This window comes from Engraulis encrasicolus, chromosome 4 (genome assembly GCF_034702125.1).
Source record: "Engraulis encrasicolus isolate BLACKSEA-1 chromosome 4, IST_EnEncr_1.0, whole genome shotgun sequence".
Taxonomy (NCBI): Eukaryota; Metazoa; Chordata; class Actinopteri; order Clupeiformes; family Engraulidae; genus Engraulis; species Engraulis encrasicolus.
In genome coordinates, this window is record NC_085860.1 from 3,580,005 (window position 1) to 3,596,601 (window position 16,597).

A 16,597-nucleotide genomic window follows, 5' to 3' on the forward strand; every position below is an offset into this window, starting at 1 on the left:
CGTGGGTTACTCACCGCTGCTTCTGAAAAAGGGACTTTTGACGCTTAAGACCTGCACATGGTCCTACATTTCAAGATTTTGGAACACAGGATATCTAGGCCATTTGAGTTTTGTACAATCGAGTTTCATTTTGTGCGAAGTGACTCTATACATCACGTCACTGTGTTGTTCAAATGTTTTGAACTCATGAGAGGTCTATTGACCTTTTTACTTATTGTTTCTCTATGTCCATCCCTTTAAGCATTTGATTTGACCAGTCGGTCATCCTGGTGCTCTTTTACCACTGCGCTTTGTGGGTGATACAATGATTGTAATCACTATTCTATCCGTGGTTGTAATGCCCTTTGAAATGGTGAATGAGCGCCTATCAGGCCTAACTATTCTCACGGTTTCCCCTAGAACTTCCCCAGCGCTAGACTTGACAACAAAGACCTACCAATCTCACCACACCTAGGAAGTTGTCAACTCTTGATGAGTTTTGCTCAGTACACTCCAGGCCTTGTTTGTGTGCTCCAGTGGCGCAATCGGTTAGCGCGCGGTACTTATAAGACAGTCCCTGACGAGCAATGCCGAGGTTGTGAGTTCGAGCCTCACCTGGAGCAGCCTAGGTTTAGATGCGCTGTTGGTCAATGAAGCTCTGTCTGTGTTCTATCTGCCCCCATGATGGGGAATGCTGATACAGTAGGAAGATGATTCTCCTGGCTGTAGATCCTCGTGTCTGGCCTACTGGTTATACACAACTGCTTCTGAAAAAGGGACTTCAAATCTGTAGCGCTCATGAATATAGCAATGGGTGGCAAGTTGCAGTTCCTCCAGTAGCAGCCTTTCAACACACCGGCGGTTTGGTTGACCACTATTTGCTGTCAATGTTTGGGAGTACATCAGGCAATCTTGGTCAGGATTGACTTTGATTATTGTTTGATTGACTTGCTATTCTTCATGAACTCCTGATACGTCGTGGAATCTTCATCATGATTGAAGCTGATATTGTTGAAATCCTAATTCATTATTCTTCAGCAACTGCCCCTTCCCCATTAACAGATAAACCAGGAGTGGGGTTATAAGACAGTTCCTGTAGATGTAGTTCCTCTAGTTACAGCCTTTGAACACACCTTAGGTCTGGTTGACCCTGAAATGTTGTCGATATTGTGGAGTACATCATGGAGTCTTGAATTTGATATTGTTGAAATGCTGACTTACTCATTACCTCGTCCTACATCATGGAATCTTCATTATGATAGAACCTGATGTTGTTGAAATCCTCATTTGTTATTCTTCAGTAACTGATTATTCCTTGTCAAGAATTTTACCAGGAGTGGGGTTCTAACCCACGAGGACATATGTCCATTGGATCTTAAAGGAGAAGTCCAGTTTTTTGAACATTAAGGCCATTTTCTGAGTGGTCTGCAATGTTTTAGAGTCCCCCTCACCGTTTATTTCATGTTTGCTGCCGTCTCTGTTATTTGGCTGATTTGGATTTGATCTCAACCAGCTTTAGAATGGCCGTCTATGAGCACCTGCAACTCTGTTCTTAAAATCACCTTTAAAAAAATTGTTTTCGAAAGTGTACAGCTCACAAAGTGGTTCACTAGCAGTCCCTAACAAGTTTCAAGGTGAAATATGGCTTCTGTCATTTTTCATTTGCCATTTTGTGAAAGAATGTGAAAGTGAAAGTGAAACTTAATTTACAAATTGCTACATAAAACACACATAAATCACGACAGATGCCATATTTCGCTACAAAAATTGTTAAGGAACACCGGTGAATACTGCTGAACACTTGCTGAGTTGCATATTCTTGAAAACAAATGTTAAAGGTGATTTTAAGAACAGAGTTGCAGGTGCCCATAGACGACCATTCTAAAGCTGGTTGAGATCAAATCCAAATCATCCAAATAACAGAGACTGCAGCAATCATGAAATAAACGGTGAGGGGGACTCTAAAACATTGCAGACCACTCAGAAGATGGCCTTAATGTTCAAAAAACTGGACTTCTCCTTTAAGTCCAACGCCTTAACCACTCAGCCATCCTGGTGCTCTTTCAGCACTTGGCTAGTGTTAAAATCTTGAAAGTGAAGAGTAAAAGATCTAAAATTCTCATCATAGATGTTGACACTGTTCCATACCCACCCACCCTTGTTTACTGTAAATGTCTGGCATCATGATTACACACAGCTGCTTCTGAAAAATGTACTTCATTCATACATTCATTTAATAATATGTTGCTTTTGTTCTCTTGTGTTTGTTTTCTAGAGCCCCTCAGTAACTGCACTGCCACCCTTATTGGGAATGAGGTTTTAGCTACAGATGACCCCTGCTTCACATGCCAGTGTAAGGTAAGAAGAAACATCAGTGCCACTCACCATCACTTCAATAACTCTCTCTCTTTGTATACATAATAATCCAAGAAGAGCATACACAGTGAAATATATATACCGTAAAACTGTCTCCTAAAAAATTACTGTGTTTGTGCGTGCGTGTGTGTGTGTCTGTGTGTGTGTGTGTCTGTGTTTGTGTGTGTGTTTGTGTGTGTATGTGCACTTGTTTCTGTGTGTGTGTGCCTGCGTGCGTTTATGTGTGTGTGTTTGTGTGTGTGTGTGTGTGAGTGTGTTTGTGCACGTGCGTGCATGCGTGTGTGCGTCTATCTGTGTGTTTGTGTATGTGTGTGTGTTTGTGTGTTTCTTCAGGACCTTACGTGGACGTGTATCCATCAGTCGTGTGTGCCCCTCACTTGCCCTCCGAAGGAGCAGTACACTCCCCCAGACTCCTGCTGTGCCGTCTGTGATGGTATGCTAACAACTCTGTGTGTGTGTGTGTGTGTGTGTGTGCGTGCGTGCGTGCGTGCGTGCGTGCGTGCGTGTGTGTGTGTGTGTGTGCGTGTGTGTGTGTTTTTGCGCACCATGTGTGTTCTACTTGTCATGCTACATTGAGGAATTTCAGGGTTGCATATGTAGCAGGTGTTACGAGAGAGAGAGAGAGGGGGGGGGGGAGAAATGGTGATGGGGAGAGAAATAAAGAGAGCTTCAGATAGAGATGAAGAAAAGATTAAGTGCTAACGTGTGTGCTGTCATGTTACTTAACATGATTGATGTTCAGGGCTATGCAGCTCTCCCATCTCATATTCATCTCTCCCGTAGCATATGACCACTCAACTGAAACCCATGTAGCACTTCCACTATAGTGTATCTGTGCATTATAAATCATACCACAGTCAGGATGGCTTTACAAATGTGGATATTTCTGTACAGTTAATGCTCCCACAAAGCGTGACAGCATCATTTTACACTTGCTGCTATCCAATATCACACGTCATCTTTATAATCTACTACAGGAGCAGAAATAGCCTGTGCAGTTTAGTTCTTTAGACGGTCCACATGGGGATACACTCTGGAATGCTCCTGTGGAAAATAGGTCAGCGCTATTTAAATGCTCCTTTTCATCTCTACTAATTCCCCTCCAATGCTGAAATGAGGTCTCCTGGCCTGGTTCCCTTTTTGGCATTTTTGCAGCAGACAAACTAATAGCTGTAGTGGCATTGGTCTACCAACAGAGGGAGTATGTGTGGCAGTATGTCCAGGCTTGTTCGCCCCCCAGCCAGGTACATACAGAGTATATACAGTAGTTTGCCATAAGAACAGAAGTGGTTTCTGAACCCTGAAATAATGTTTACAGAATTGGTTCAGCTGTTTTTTTATTGTAACAGGATGAAAGGAATTTGCTAAAGTAATAGGCTGAAGTAATAGTTCTATACGGCTCTGGTTCTCTGTGAGTGATGCTTCCATCCTGTGACCAAAGAGGGATTCTACTCATCATCTAAACATGAAAAGAAAACATTTAAAGCACATTAGCTGTACAGCTTGAGAGGGAGAGAGAGAGAGCGAGAGAGAGAGAGAGAGAGAGAGAGAGAGAGAGAGAGAGAGAGAATTGACAGGTGTGTGAAAGTGACTTGTTTTACAGGTGATCGCTGTCCATGGTGCTGAATGTCAACAGCCACGGTCACAGATAAAGGCCTACATGCACACACGCACGCATGCACGCATGCACGCACGCGCACACACACACATAGTTGAATTATTATTAATCATCGTTAATCGTTAATCATAGATCCATATAGCTACTAATAAATGGGCACACTCACACTTAATATACATAAAGGTCTCTCGGTTTCAAATTTGCACACACATATGCACACACACACATGCACACACACACACGCACGCACGCACACACACACACACACACACACACACACACACACACACACTCACACACACACACACACACCCACACACACAACACACACACACCACACACACACACACACACACACACACACACACACACACACACACACACACACACACACACACACACACACACACACACACACACACACACACACACACACACACACTATGCTGTATGCAGCCATAAGACAACTCTCTAATCTCTGACATTGTGACTCTCTGAATTCAGTGACTGATGTCTGAGCTCCAGTGGTGGAGGCGGTTAGTACACACAGTCCTTATAAGGCAGTTCCTGATGTTCAATGCTTCAGGTTGTAAGTTCGAACCTCACCTATGTAGCTGTAGTTTAAGTGAACTTCAGGGAAATAATACTGTACGGATGTTACACTGCAGTAAGAATTGAGAATGCAGGCACAAAGTCCTGTTTTTCCTGTATCTCACTGATTCAGACATTTGATTAATTGTCAGTTGCCTTTTTAAAAACTACTTTGCAAATTACAGTGTGTGGTACAAGACCTTTTACTGTAGATGAAATGTCCTGACTGGGAGCATAGATCACTGTTAGAGGCCCTTCTTTATTTCTTTTCAGTTCTCTTATGTCCAGCACCTGTTTAAATGGTGTGTGCACATTCCCTGCCTTTTGGACTTCATTTACATTTTCTTTGGTTTGTACCATCAGCTTTCTATTTGTGTACTGAAACTCTACACCACCATGTCTGAAACTCCGTCTGTCGCTTGGAAGACTTAGAAGCAATGTAGGTCTATTGACCTTGGCTGTGTTTCCCAAAAACCCTTAAGTAGTACTTGAGCCTAAGGAGTATTTAAGTATGAGGGGCCGCCTAGGCAATATATTAGAAATAGGTCTCACATCACTAAAAGTCTATACGTACAGTACACTATTTTACCTTGCAAATGCTCTTAGCGCAACCATTTTATTTGCATGTGCAAGAAAAAAATATTGTAGGCCTACGTAGGCCTATAAAATGATTGTACTCATACACTTTCAGTGATGTGGTATATTGCCTAGGAAGCCCCTCATACTTAAGTACTACTTAGGCTTAAGTACTACTTAAGAGTTTTTGGGAAGCACAGCCCTTGTCAGTCATTATTTTCACACTATACTTCTACATAGAACCGTTATTGTTCATTATTTGTTGCCGATATTCCATTGGAATCCATGTCAGGAATTTCCTAATTCAATGCATAGATTTACAGCTTCATCATTAAGATATATACCAGGAGTGGGGTTCGAACCCACGAGGACATACATCCATTGGATCTTAAGTCCAACGCCTTAACCACTCGGCCATCCTGGTACAGCGTTACTTTTAGACAAGTAATGTAATCACTGTTTTCACCAGAGAGACAGTGTGACACATTACGTAAAAAGAGAAGCAAGACTGTATAGCCCTAATACTACCATTATTATTATTACATTACATTAGCTGCAAGATCACTCACTCATGGTCCCACATCTAGATTTTGTACGAGCATCTATGGTGGTATTTTTGCACCATCTGGTGTTGAAGTGGTGTTCTGTTCAGTTATCACAATAGCCCTTTGGAGCACCTTTTGGTGGATGGCAGAGCTGTGTGCCACAATGGTGGCCAGTCCAGACTGATTCCAGTTGCTTCATATCTATTTCATCTGTACGAGTCAGTTCTATTCTGATATTTATTACATGGCATAGAGCTACAGTTTTTGGATAGGGTGCGGTACTCATAAGACAGTTCCTCATGGGGCTGAGGTTGGGATTTTGAGCCTCAGCTGAAGCATCCCAAGTTTAGGTCAACTGCAATAATGCCATAGAAGAATCAGTGGTTTCTCTGGATTTATAATAACATCACAGCCACGTTGTGATGAGCAATGTCAAGGAGCTCAAGCCTTACCTGGAGAATTCAAACTGTTTGAACCGCAGGGCTTATCTAACCTGACTTACGATATCTGCCTGCGTTTCACCAAACTACACACATGACAAAAGTCAAGTTAGGGTTTATCGTCTGTCCACTGAAAAATAGACTTAAATTCTCTGTGGTGATGAATAGGTCAGGTCAGTTCCCCTTGTTAGTCTGAGCCCTCTGTGTACATGTAAGTATAGACCCCCCCCATACTCAATTAGCGGCCCACGAGGCTTTTGTGGCCCGCAGGGCATCTATTTGTGGCCCTCGAATAATTTTGAAAAAAATAAATAATACGTTTCCCCGCTGTCAGCCTAGCCAAAACAACTTTTGGGGGACTATTCTTCATTCACCATCCAGTTTGCAAATGAGAAAATTACTTAACAATTGAGCTTTTGCGAGATATTGAAACATAATGCTGTTGTCTGTGATGTCATCATGACATATTACTTCCTGGTACGAGGCCAAAAGCACAAGTGGAGGACGCAAGGTTGCATATCGGAACGCACTCCCTCTTTGTCCCTTTATTGGGAGGGATTTGGAAAAACTGGCCCTCGGGAACTTTGAATTGAGTACCCCTGGTAAATAGGACAGCCTTTAGATTCCTTCCCGTAAGTGCTCTCTTTTGCACTTTGAGTGTTCATCCCATAATGAAGCTGGACAACTTTTTGGCGATTCTTTCTCCATTCACACCTTGGCTCAGATGCACATCATTTGTTGGGTGAGGTTAGGAGTGGGCGATATGGCAAAAATATCACATCACGATTTTTTAACATAAAATCTTGATTCTGTTTTTTTTAAATCACGATCTTCCATCAAAAAATAAACATTTTATATACTTAAATTTACATACATATAAAACAATATCAATAAACATCATGTTAGCACACTGATGGCACTCTCATCAAGTGCCCAATTGAAATACAATAATGTAAAGAATGAAAGTGAAGACAACTAATGGATGGAAGACATGTCCACTCTCAAGTGTGCCCGTGTCTAATCTTTCTGTCTGTGCTTGTGTGCGTGTGTTCACCTCAGAATGTCTGATTGAAGGAGGGAGAGAGAGAGTGTCAAATGGACACAGCTGGACAGACAGCTCAAATGAATGTATCACCTGCACCTGCAACGTAAGTCCTGCCCTGCCACACTCAGATACACATATCATAGCAAAATATTGATATATTCATTCACTTTCAGTACATTTATGTATCTAAAAGTCCTTGTTTGTGTGTGTGTGTATGTGTGTGTGTGTGTGTGTGTGTGTGTGTGTGTGTTTGCGCGCGTGTGTATGTGTATATGATTTCAGCTGGGCTACATCGAGTGTGAGATAGAGGAGTGTGTCCCGCTGGTGTGTAATGATGGCTGGGTGACGGTCAAACCACCGGGGAAGTGCTGCCACGAGTGCCAAGGTGTGTGTGTGTGTGTGTGTGTGTGTGTGTGTGTGTGAATATGTGTGTGTGTGTGTGAATATGTGTGTGTGTGTGTGTGTGTGTGTGTGTGTGTGTGTGTGTGTGTGTGTGTGTGTGTGTGTGTCCATGTGTGTATGTGTGTGTGTGTGTGTGTGTGTGTATGTGTACATGTGTGTGTGTGTGCGTGCGTGCGTGTTTGTGTCAGTGTGCGTGCATGCATGTGTGTGTGAGCGCGTGTGTGTGTGTGTGTACGTGTGTGTGTGTGTGCGTGTGTGTGTGTACGGACCTGTACGTATTTGTACGTGTTTGCTTATGGTCATAAAGTGATTTGTGTTAATGAAAGTATGTGTTTGTGTGCGTGTTACGTTTGAAACTGTATGTTCATATACATATGTGTGCGTAGCCAGGCCACACCCTCGTAGTGACACAATACCTTCTGCGTTGCTTCTAATCAGGCTAGGAGCAGTACAAATATCATTTCTGAAAAAATGGGGAACTCCTCCCACTTTGTTGCGAAGCAAACAATCAGTAGCAAACCAAGGGAGGCGGGTCAACCATGCCGTTTTGGAAACGTTAATTGTTCTTGGTCAGAGATTTGAAAGTCGATGATACTCAGGCTAGTGCGCGTGTGGGTGCGGATGTGTGTGTCCCTGCATGGATGTGTGTGTAGACTCGGGCAGGTCGTGTGAGTACCAGGGCCAGGTGTATGCCAGTAATGAGCACTGGCAGGTGGATGAGTGCACCAGCTGCACCTGTGTGTCAGGAGAAGTCCACTGCCAGACAGAGAGATGCCCCCCGACCAACTGTGCTGCTGTGAGTATATTAAACACACAGACACACACACGCACACGCACGCACACACACACACACACACACACACACACACACACACACACACACACACACACACACACACACACACACACACACACACACACACATACACACTCATGCTAAAAGACACTCTCACAAACTCTCTCTCTCTCTCTCTCTCTCTCTCTCTCTCTCTCTCTCTCTCTCTCTCTCTCTCTCTTTCTCTCTCAGGTAGCATGTACTCTCTGATTTCTGAAATACTAGGTAAAATGCCCCCAAATTTTATTTTCGGACTCATGTAACATACACAAGGGGGAAAAATGTGTTCCCCCAATCCTGACATCAGATCTGCACCAATGTGATTGTGAGGGCAAGTCTGTTCAACTGTGAAGAGATGGCCTGATATTGCGCCTGATTCTGAATAGCTGCATTGTCCACATTGTTGTCATCCACTGGTGCATTTCTGTGTGTATGTGTGTGTGTGCGTGCATGCATGCGTGCGTGCGTGCGTGCGTGCGTGCGTGCGTGCGTGTGTGTGTCTGCCTGGAAAAACAGAGGACAAGGGAAAGGGGATAGGGGTAAGGGATGGGGTGACATGGGATTCAACCTAACTGTCATAAAAACAAATGATGCCTATTTCTAACTTGGGTGGAATTCAAACTCTTTCACCTTTACCTTTCCCAAAAGAACGACGTTCCCCAGATATCATGGTAGGCAGAGCAATTTTTGTCTTGCTTTTCCCCATTCAACATTCCAACTGCAAATGAGATAATGACTTTTTAATGGTGCTTTTACAAGATATTGGATAAACCCCAATCATCAGTGACATCAGACCTTGTGTCACGAGGCCAGAAGTAGCAGGAGAGGATGGGAGGAAGCAGTTTGATTTGGGGCCTACACTAAGCAGTTGGTTAAGGAGTAAACCCGGTTAACCCACGCAGAGCCTATGATATAACCTTACTGTCACCAAAGTTGTTATGGCTATGTCTTAATCTGTTACTCTCTGTAATGTCATAGTGATGCTGTTATGATGTAGTTGAGTATTTTATGCCAATAGTGAATAGGTCCGCCGGCTCTTCTATTAGATGATTTACCTCTTGACTTCACCTGGTTTACTCCTGAACCAGCTTCTTAGTATAGGCCCTAGGTCAACCGTATCTGATCACATTCACAACCTTTGAAATGTTTGTGTCGATTCGTGTGTAGGATGAAACTCCAGCCCTCATCCCAGGGATGTGTTGTCCCCACTGCCTGCCTCGTCCGGCCACCTGCATCGCCTTTGGGGACCCCCACTACCGCACCTTCGACGGCAGGATGGTCAACTTCCAGGGCTCCTGCACCTACGTACTCACTGAGGACTGCCATGGGGGAGACTTTAGGTGTGTGTCTGTGTGTGTGTGTGTGTGTGTGTGTGTGTGTGTGTGTGTGTGCGTGTGTGTGTGCGTGTGCGTGTGCGTGTGCGTGTGTATGTGTGTATGTAAGCAGGGCTATAAAATAACTTTTTTCATCACCAGCCAATTTGGTTAGTGGGAGTGAAACCTTACTAGCCAAACATACACACTCATTAGTCAAAGTTGCTGGTAAGTATTCTACCAGTCAAACTGAATTTTCAGTAGCATTTGGCCAGTTTAGTTTAGTTTTAGAGCCCTGTGCGTGCGTGTGTGCTTGCGTGCGTGTGTGTGTGGGTGCGTGCGTGCGCTTCAGATGTGTGCAAGTGTGTAAGTGAGGGTTTTTTCTCTTGGGTGTTTTACATCAAGAGCTGTTTGTGGTCCATGTGTTCAGAGTTGCATTTATTTGATCATTTATTGCATTTATGACATTATTATTATTATTACATAATTAAATGTGCTAACTGGACTCCATTTCAGTTTTCTGTCTGTGTAGACCTTGACAGAGCTTTACAGATTGAACATTCACTTATTTGACTCAACTCTTACTGTACATACCACGTAAGCTCCAGTGGCGCAATCGGTTAGCGCGCGGTTCTTATAAGACAGTTCCTGATGAGCAATGCCGAGGTTGTGAGTTCGAGCCTCACCTGGAGCATGCAACATTTAGTGATTCCATATGATCAATCATCTGTCCATACAAATACTTGTGTAAAGTATAATCTAAAGTGCATGGCTTTGATACTCATGATAGTCCACGGGCCAGGTGAGATGTCGGTACCACTCAGAGGGGCAAAGGTTGCTTATATTTTTTGAAAAGATACATGTCTGAAGTTAACATTTTTGTATGATAACCCTTCTGGAAGTACAGCCAAGTTAGGGTTATCAGCCGTTAAAGTAACACCCCCCCATCAAAAATAAAGGTTTTTAAGATGGGTGCCTGTCTTTCTACTGGCCCTTGTTTAAGACATATAGGGATGGTTAATTTTGTTATGTGTGGTATCGTTGCGAAGGGGAGACTCTGCGCTTTCATCCGACACCTCTTGAGAACATTTTGGTTAAGTATAGCCCTCCCTGCAGCTCTTCAAACATTTACTCAGACACATTTTTTTCCATTTTCGCCGATACCATCTCTTGTCTTTTCATACTGTGGCATCAGGGAGCATCAGAAAGACCTATTTTAAACTCTAAAATATTGTCTTGACTATCAGGAATCTGGAAATGTATCCTTTCACTATGTTATCCCATGTTTAGGGGGTGATTTTCAGTCTTGTATGAGGCATGTTATTTTTTTCAAAACACAGTTTTACCATTTTCTCATAAAGTTCAGGAAGCAATACCTCTAGGTGCATTTTGCAGTTGGTTGTCATAGCTTGTTATATACCATATGAAAGCTTGGAGTGGGTAGCATATTCATATATTATCATATATTTGGTGTACCTGTTTGCAGAGCAATGTTAACTAGGCAAATCATTTTCCATAACCAGTATCAANGATATAGTTTCTCAGTGATTCCATTGTGTCATATCCTAAAATCAATGTTGTTATGCGCCCAGAGGTTGTATACCAGAAATATGTGATAATGTCCCCTATGATATTAGTCTTGCAACTGAAATCATAGCAATTGTATATAAACACAACATAAACTCATCCCTTAACTTGTCCCTTTTTAGTAGTCTTTAGTAGTAGAAAGTGAAGTGAAAGTTCAACTAGTTAACTCCTACATCCATTCACATTGTGACACAGCCCGCCACAACACACTACACACTGTGCACACGACACACAACACAATTGCATTTATGCCTCACCCGTGTAAGGGGGCAGCCCCCAAAGGGCATCCGAAAGGCAGCAGTGCAGCGGGACGGTACCATAATTGGGGTGCCTCAGTCATGGAAGAGGATGGTGGAGAGCACTGGTTAATTAATCCCCCCACTAACCTGGCGGGTCCTGAGTGCAGTTGCACACTTGCAGGAGGAGATAAGTGCTGCACACTCTCGAGTTGTCACATTAAAAACTTGTTTATTTAATTGGAGAATTTGCGGCACTTCTCTCCTCCTGGAGGCCTTGGTCGTACCACATGTATCATGATTTACAGCAACATTTAAAAACCCTCTGCAAGAACACTTGATTTGAGGTGAAGATCATGAAGAGGTTTGCAAAGGAAGAGTGGGGTACAATGTCATCAGAGCTTTGCAAAGACAGCACAAGTTCTGAACTTCATACTGCTGCAACAACTACTACACCATGCCACCGATGAAGCAACATGCATACATGTACTGTATTCACATGTGTTGGTGTACCAACTGAGCAACTGCAGCTCACTTTCCAGGCATACACTGATACCCATCCCTAGACCCAAGCAGCAGTAATGAACAATGGAGTGGAGTGAAGTAGAGTAGAGAACTGTATGGTACAGTAGAGTATAGTTCAGTAGAGTACAGTGCATTACAATAGGAGACCATGCTGAGCATTGACCTCTATGAACCTGGTAGTCACAGTAGATGTAATGGGTTTGTTATTGCCCTGCTACTCTACATGTGCTAATGTCACAATAGCACAGAACCTCATATCACACTGAATAGTACTCCCTGCACATGCACTGTAAATGTAGAGAGTAGGACCAACTGTGGCATTCATACAGTTACATAACAGCCATGTTACACATACTATAACAGCACATGGGGCAGTTGTGGCGTAGTGGTTCAGGAGATGGACATCAGATCAGAGGGTTGCAGGTTGAAATCCCACCTGTATACTGACTTATGCATAAAACTGTATACTGTATACTACATACCACTTTAGAAAGAAAAAATGCATACACAAAGAAGATGTGCACTTACCTGCTACTTAGGTACACCTTGCTGGGCTGGTACTGGGCTGGGTACTGGGCTGTAGCCTACCCCTTTTTCAATAAGAAGCCATTTAACTGCCTGCAACAACTGGGCATTGTAATGATGCTTGATTGGTACAAAGGGGCCCAACGTGTGCCAAGAAAACATCCCCTGTTGAAATTATATTTTTGTCTTCTGAATGATCAGTATACAGTCCTCACCAGAAGTATTTGGGTGCACAATGACAATGACAGCTTCCAAACATGTTTTTCATTCATCAATGAGCTTTTTGTACTTTTCTGATGGTATTGTCCCTCACTCTTCCTTTGCAATATGTTCAACTTCTTCATGATCTTCAACTGTTATATCACAGACAGTTTTTACATTTTGCTATAAATCATGACACCTCTGATACAGTCTAGGTCTCCAATACCAGATGCAACAAAGCCCTGCTGCCTGTTCAAATCACTACCCAAGACTGAAGTTGGCCTTTAGGTTTGTAGATGATAGACCTGCTGGATTTCCTGCAAGAGGGCCTGTCTGGGAACACCAGATGTGTCATTATTGACTAAACAAAACCACTAAATGAAGAGCATCTCAAAAGGACTAGGCATGGACCGCTAGATAGGGCACCAGACTGCCGCCTCTCTCTCTCGCCAATCCTTTCCTGTCACAAAATGAGCCATAAAAGACCAAAAAAAGAGGCCTAGGCCACTAGAGGACATCTAATTGAAAGTAACAAAGAACTATTTTTCATCAAATTACATTTTAAGTTCAGTACTTTTTTTGAACTACTTTACCTATACTTGAGCAGATTTTGGATGAGTACATGACTTTTACTTACCCCTCGAGTAAGATTTAAGAAAGATAGGCCTACGCTCACTTGAGTACAACTTCAACTCTTTTCCCATCTCTTCTGCTAAGCACATGTAAAATTAAGATACATGTATGTCTGACATGTAGTAACCAAACATTTTTAAGTCATATTTAACATGACACAATATGTCTACAAAAGTTGACACGATATGTTTAAAGGCCTATTGTATTTCTCACACATTTGCTATGATTTCGGTTGGTAGACTAACATCAAATGGGCCATTATAACATATGTTGCAGACGTTGTATATAACCTCTTGATGTATTGCATCACAACACTGATATTAGGACAAGTAGTCAGGATTCACGTATCATTACACAATGGAATCGCTGAGAAACTGTATCATTGATGCTGGTTGGTAAGGAAAATGCTTTACCTGCGTTGCCAAGCAAATAGGTACAGCAAAATATATCATAATATCCCATACACTGCAAACTCCAAGCTTTAATATGGTGTATAATGAGCTATGATAACCAATTGCAGAATGGCCCTAGAAGCGTTGCCAGTTTACCACTACATGGAACTGATAGAGTAGTGTGGGGTCATGTACAATGCAGTGTAAAAAAGAAAAGTGGAGTGGGAGTCAGATATATTACGGTTACCACTCAAATTCATCTTCAAGGTTGAAACGTCTTGAGGTATTTTGGACATATAATGAAGTTTCAGTCATAACAACAAATTGGCAACCGTTGCTATGCAAATAGGTTACTATGCAAATAGGTACACCAAATACATGGTCATATCTGTATACTATACAATCCAAGCTTTCATATGATATACAGGGTCGCTGACAGCCTTGGCTGGGCCTGGGACAAAGACATCGGAAAGGGCCCCAAATTCAATACATACAATGTAATAAGGATCAAATTCTGGGCCCCCTCTGTCCCTGGGCCCGGGACAAGACATCCCTTTGTCCCCCCTGTCGGCTTCCTTGATGATATATAACAAGCTATGATAACCAACTGCAGAATGTCTCAAAAAGGCCTGACTATACGAGACATTAGCACACAAAAAAACAGCAACAAAAAAGTGGCATGCCTGATACAAGACTGAAAATCACCCCCTAAAATGGGATAACATAGTGAAAGGATATATTTTCAGATTCCTGATACTCAAGACAATATTTTAGAGTTTTAAATAGGTTTCTCTGATGCTCCCTGATGCCACAGTATGAAAAGACAAGAGATGATATCGGCGAAAATTGAAAAAAATGTGTCTGAGTAAATGTTTGAAAAGCTGCAGGGAGGGCTATACTTAACCAAAATGTTCTCGAAAGGTGTCGGATGAAAGCTCAGAGTCTCCCCTTCGCAACGATACCACACATAACAAAATTAACCATCCCTATATGTCTTAAACAAGGGCCAGTAGAAAGACAGGCACCCATCTTAAAAACCTTTATTTTTGATGGGGGGGTGTTACTTTAACGGCTGATAACCCTAACTTGGCTGTACTTCCAGAAGGGTTATCATACAAAAATGTTAACTTCAGACATGTATCTTTTCAAAAAATATAAGCAACCTTTGCCCCTCTGAGTGGTACCGACATCTCACCTGGCCCGTGGACTATGACTGCTGCGCAGAGTTTGAGGAAGAGCTTCCACTTGGAAATATGGATGCTGTGGATCACCTGCAACGCTCACAAAGTTTCCTGGCAAACCAGCCAATAATATCAAATGTAGTGGTGCCATTAGATGCTTACGCAGGTAAATAACTATTTCCTATATTGTGTTTAACGTGTGCGTGTGTGTGTGCGTGTGCGTGTGCGTATGCGTGTGCGTGAGCGTGTGCGTGTGTGCGTGTGTGTCTGTGCACGTACGTGTGTCTGTGTGTGTGTGTGCGTGTGTCTGTGTGTGTGCAGCATTCACGTCACTAATGATGCCCGTGGTCGCAAGGGTGTGTCCTGGACCAAGGAGGTGACCCTCTTCATCGCTGACATCGTCGTCACCCTACAGCAAAACTGGGTTGTCATGGTAATGTCAATCTCACTCTTCATTGATTTCATCTTCTTCTGACATGGATTAGACCTGGCTTTGAATGTTCACCTCGTCTAGGTTGTTTTACTTGCATATCGCTTTGCTGTGATTATGTGAAAGAGCTGTGTGTGCATTTATAAACCTTCCATATCTGTACATGGGTGAAACTGAATATGTCTTGAATATGAACTTTGTCACTGTCTGGCAGGAACCATGGAACTCCACTCTCTATTCATTTTTAAATGAGTCAATTTACTATTTCCTAAATAAATAAACTGGTTGTCATTAAAGATGGGTTTGAAATCATTTATAAAACTCATCATTTATATTGTTTTAAAAAGTAAGATTTAAAAACTCAAGTTACAAGGTTGCTGCTGGTTAGCAACGATATGTCCTTGCTGTGATTATGTGAACAATGTATAAACCTTCCATACCTACACACAGTAGGTAAGACTTAAGTGTGTTAGCAATGCATATTTGTAAATACACTGTGGACTAAAACAAGCTACCCTTCCTCTCCTAGGTTGACTCAAAGGTGGTTTCCCTACCCTACCTTAAGGAACCCTATGTGTATGTGGAACGCAAAACCAACACCATTCTCTTGAACACCAACATTGGGTTAAAGGTACAGTCCCCCCCCTCTCTCTGAATGAATGAATGAATGAATTAATTCATTAATTCATTAATTAATAATTTCTCTTCACACCATCATTTAGACGAGAATGGGTCCCTATAAGAGTCAATTGTCAAGTCAAGTCAATTTTATTTATAAAGCACTTTAAAATACAACAAAGGTAGCTGTCCAAAGTGCTGGACAAGTAGGAGGACTTGAAAGGAATCTCTCAACCTTAAAACACATAGACATACTTGAGGACATAGGACAAGATAAAGAAGAAAAATCACAATCAATAAGATCTAAAAGCTGAGCATCATGTAGAACAAAAAAAAAGGGGGGGGGGGGATAGGTTGCTAAAGGGCAAACCATAAAAAGACAGTTTCATAACGACACATATTTTAAAAAAAAATAAGAATACATATAAGAGCTAAGGGGATAATCAACATTTAAGAACAAAGAAGTAAAAAATAATAAAAGTAGAAATAGATAAAAAAAATAACTAGGTGCAAACATAGAGGTCATACAGTGTTAAAAGCTAATGCATA

The 16,597-nt window shown here is 42.2% G+C and overlaps 1 protein-coding gene and 3 non-coding genes across 4 annotated transcripts in view; 3 read left to right on the forward strand and 1 right to left on the reverse strand.

The window, feature by feature from the left end:
- kcp (kielin cysteine rich BMP regulator) overlaps positions 1–16,597 on the forward strand; it is an 89,389-nt gene that overhangs the window by 69,707 nt on the left and 3,085 nt on the right. Inside the window, exons 37-44 of the mRNA XM_063196335.1 lie at positions 2,257–2,337; positions 2,689–2,788; positions 7,185–7,273; positions 7,453–7,555; positions 8,226–8,368; positions 9,575–9,747; positions 15,322–15,433; positions 15,960–16,061. Coding sequence (XP_063052405.1) covers positions 2,257–2,337; positions 2,689–2,788; positions 7,185–7,273; positions 7,453–7,555; positions 8,226–8,368; positions 9,575–9,747; positions 15,322–15,433; positions 15,960–16,061 — 903 coding nt within the window. The remainder of the gene's footprint in view (positions 1–2,256; positions 2,338–2,688; positions 2,789–7,184; positions 7,274–7,452; positions 7,556–8,225; positions 8,369–9,574; positions 9,748–15,321; positions 15,434–15,959; positions 16,062–16,597) is intronic.
- Positions 510–602, forward strand: trnai-uau (transfer RNA isoleucine (anticodon UAU)). The gene is given in 2 exon segments: positions 510–547; positions 567–602. It is a non-coding gene; the product is annotated as a tRNA-Ile (tRNA).
- trnal-uaa (transfer RNA leucine (anticodon UAA)) lies at positions 5,482–5,564 on the reverse strand. The gene has a single exon. It is a non-coding gene; the product is annotated as a tRNA-Leu (tRNA).
- trnai-uau (transfer RNA isoleucine (anticodon UAU)) lies at positions 10,322–10,414 on the forward strand. The gene is given in 2 exon segments: positions 10,322–10,359; positions 10,379–10,414. It is a non-coding gene; the product is annotated as a tRNA-Ile (tRNA).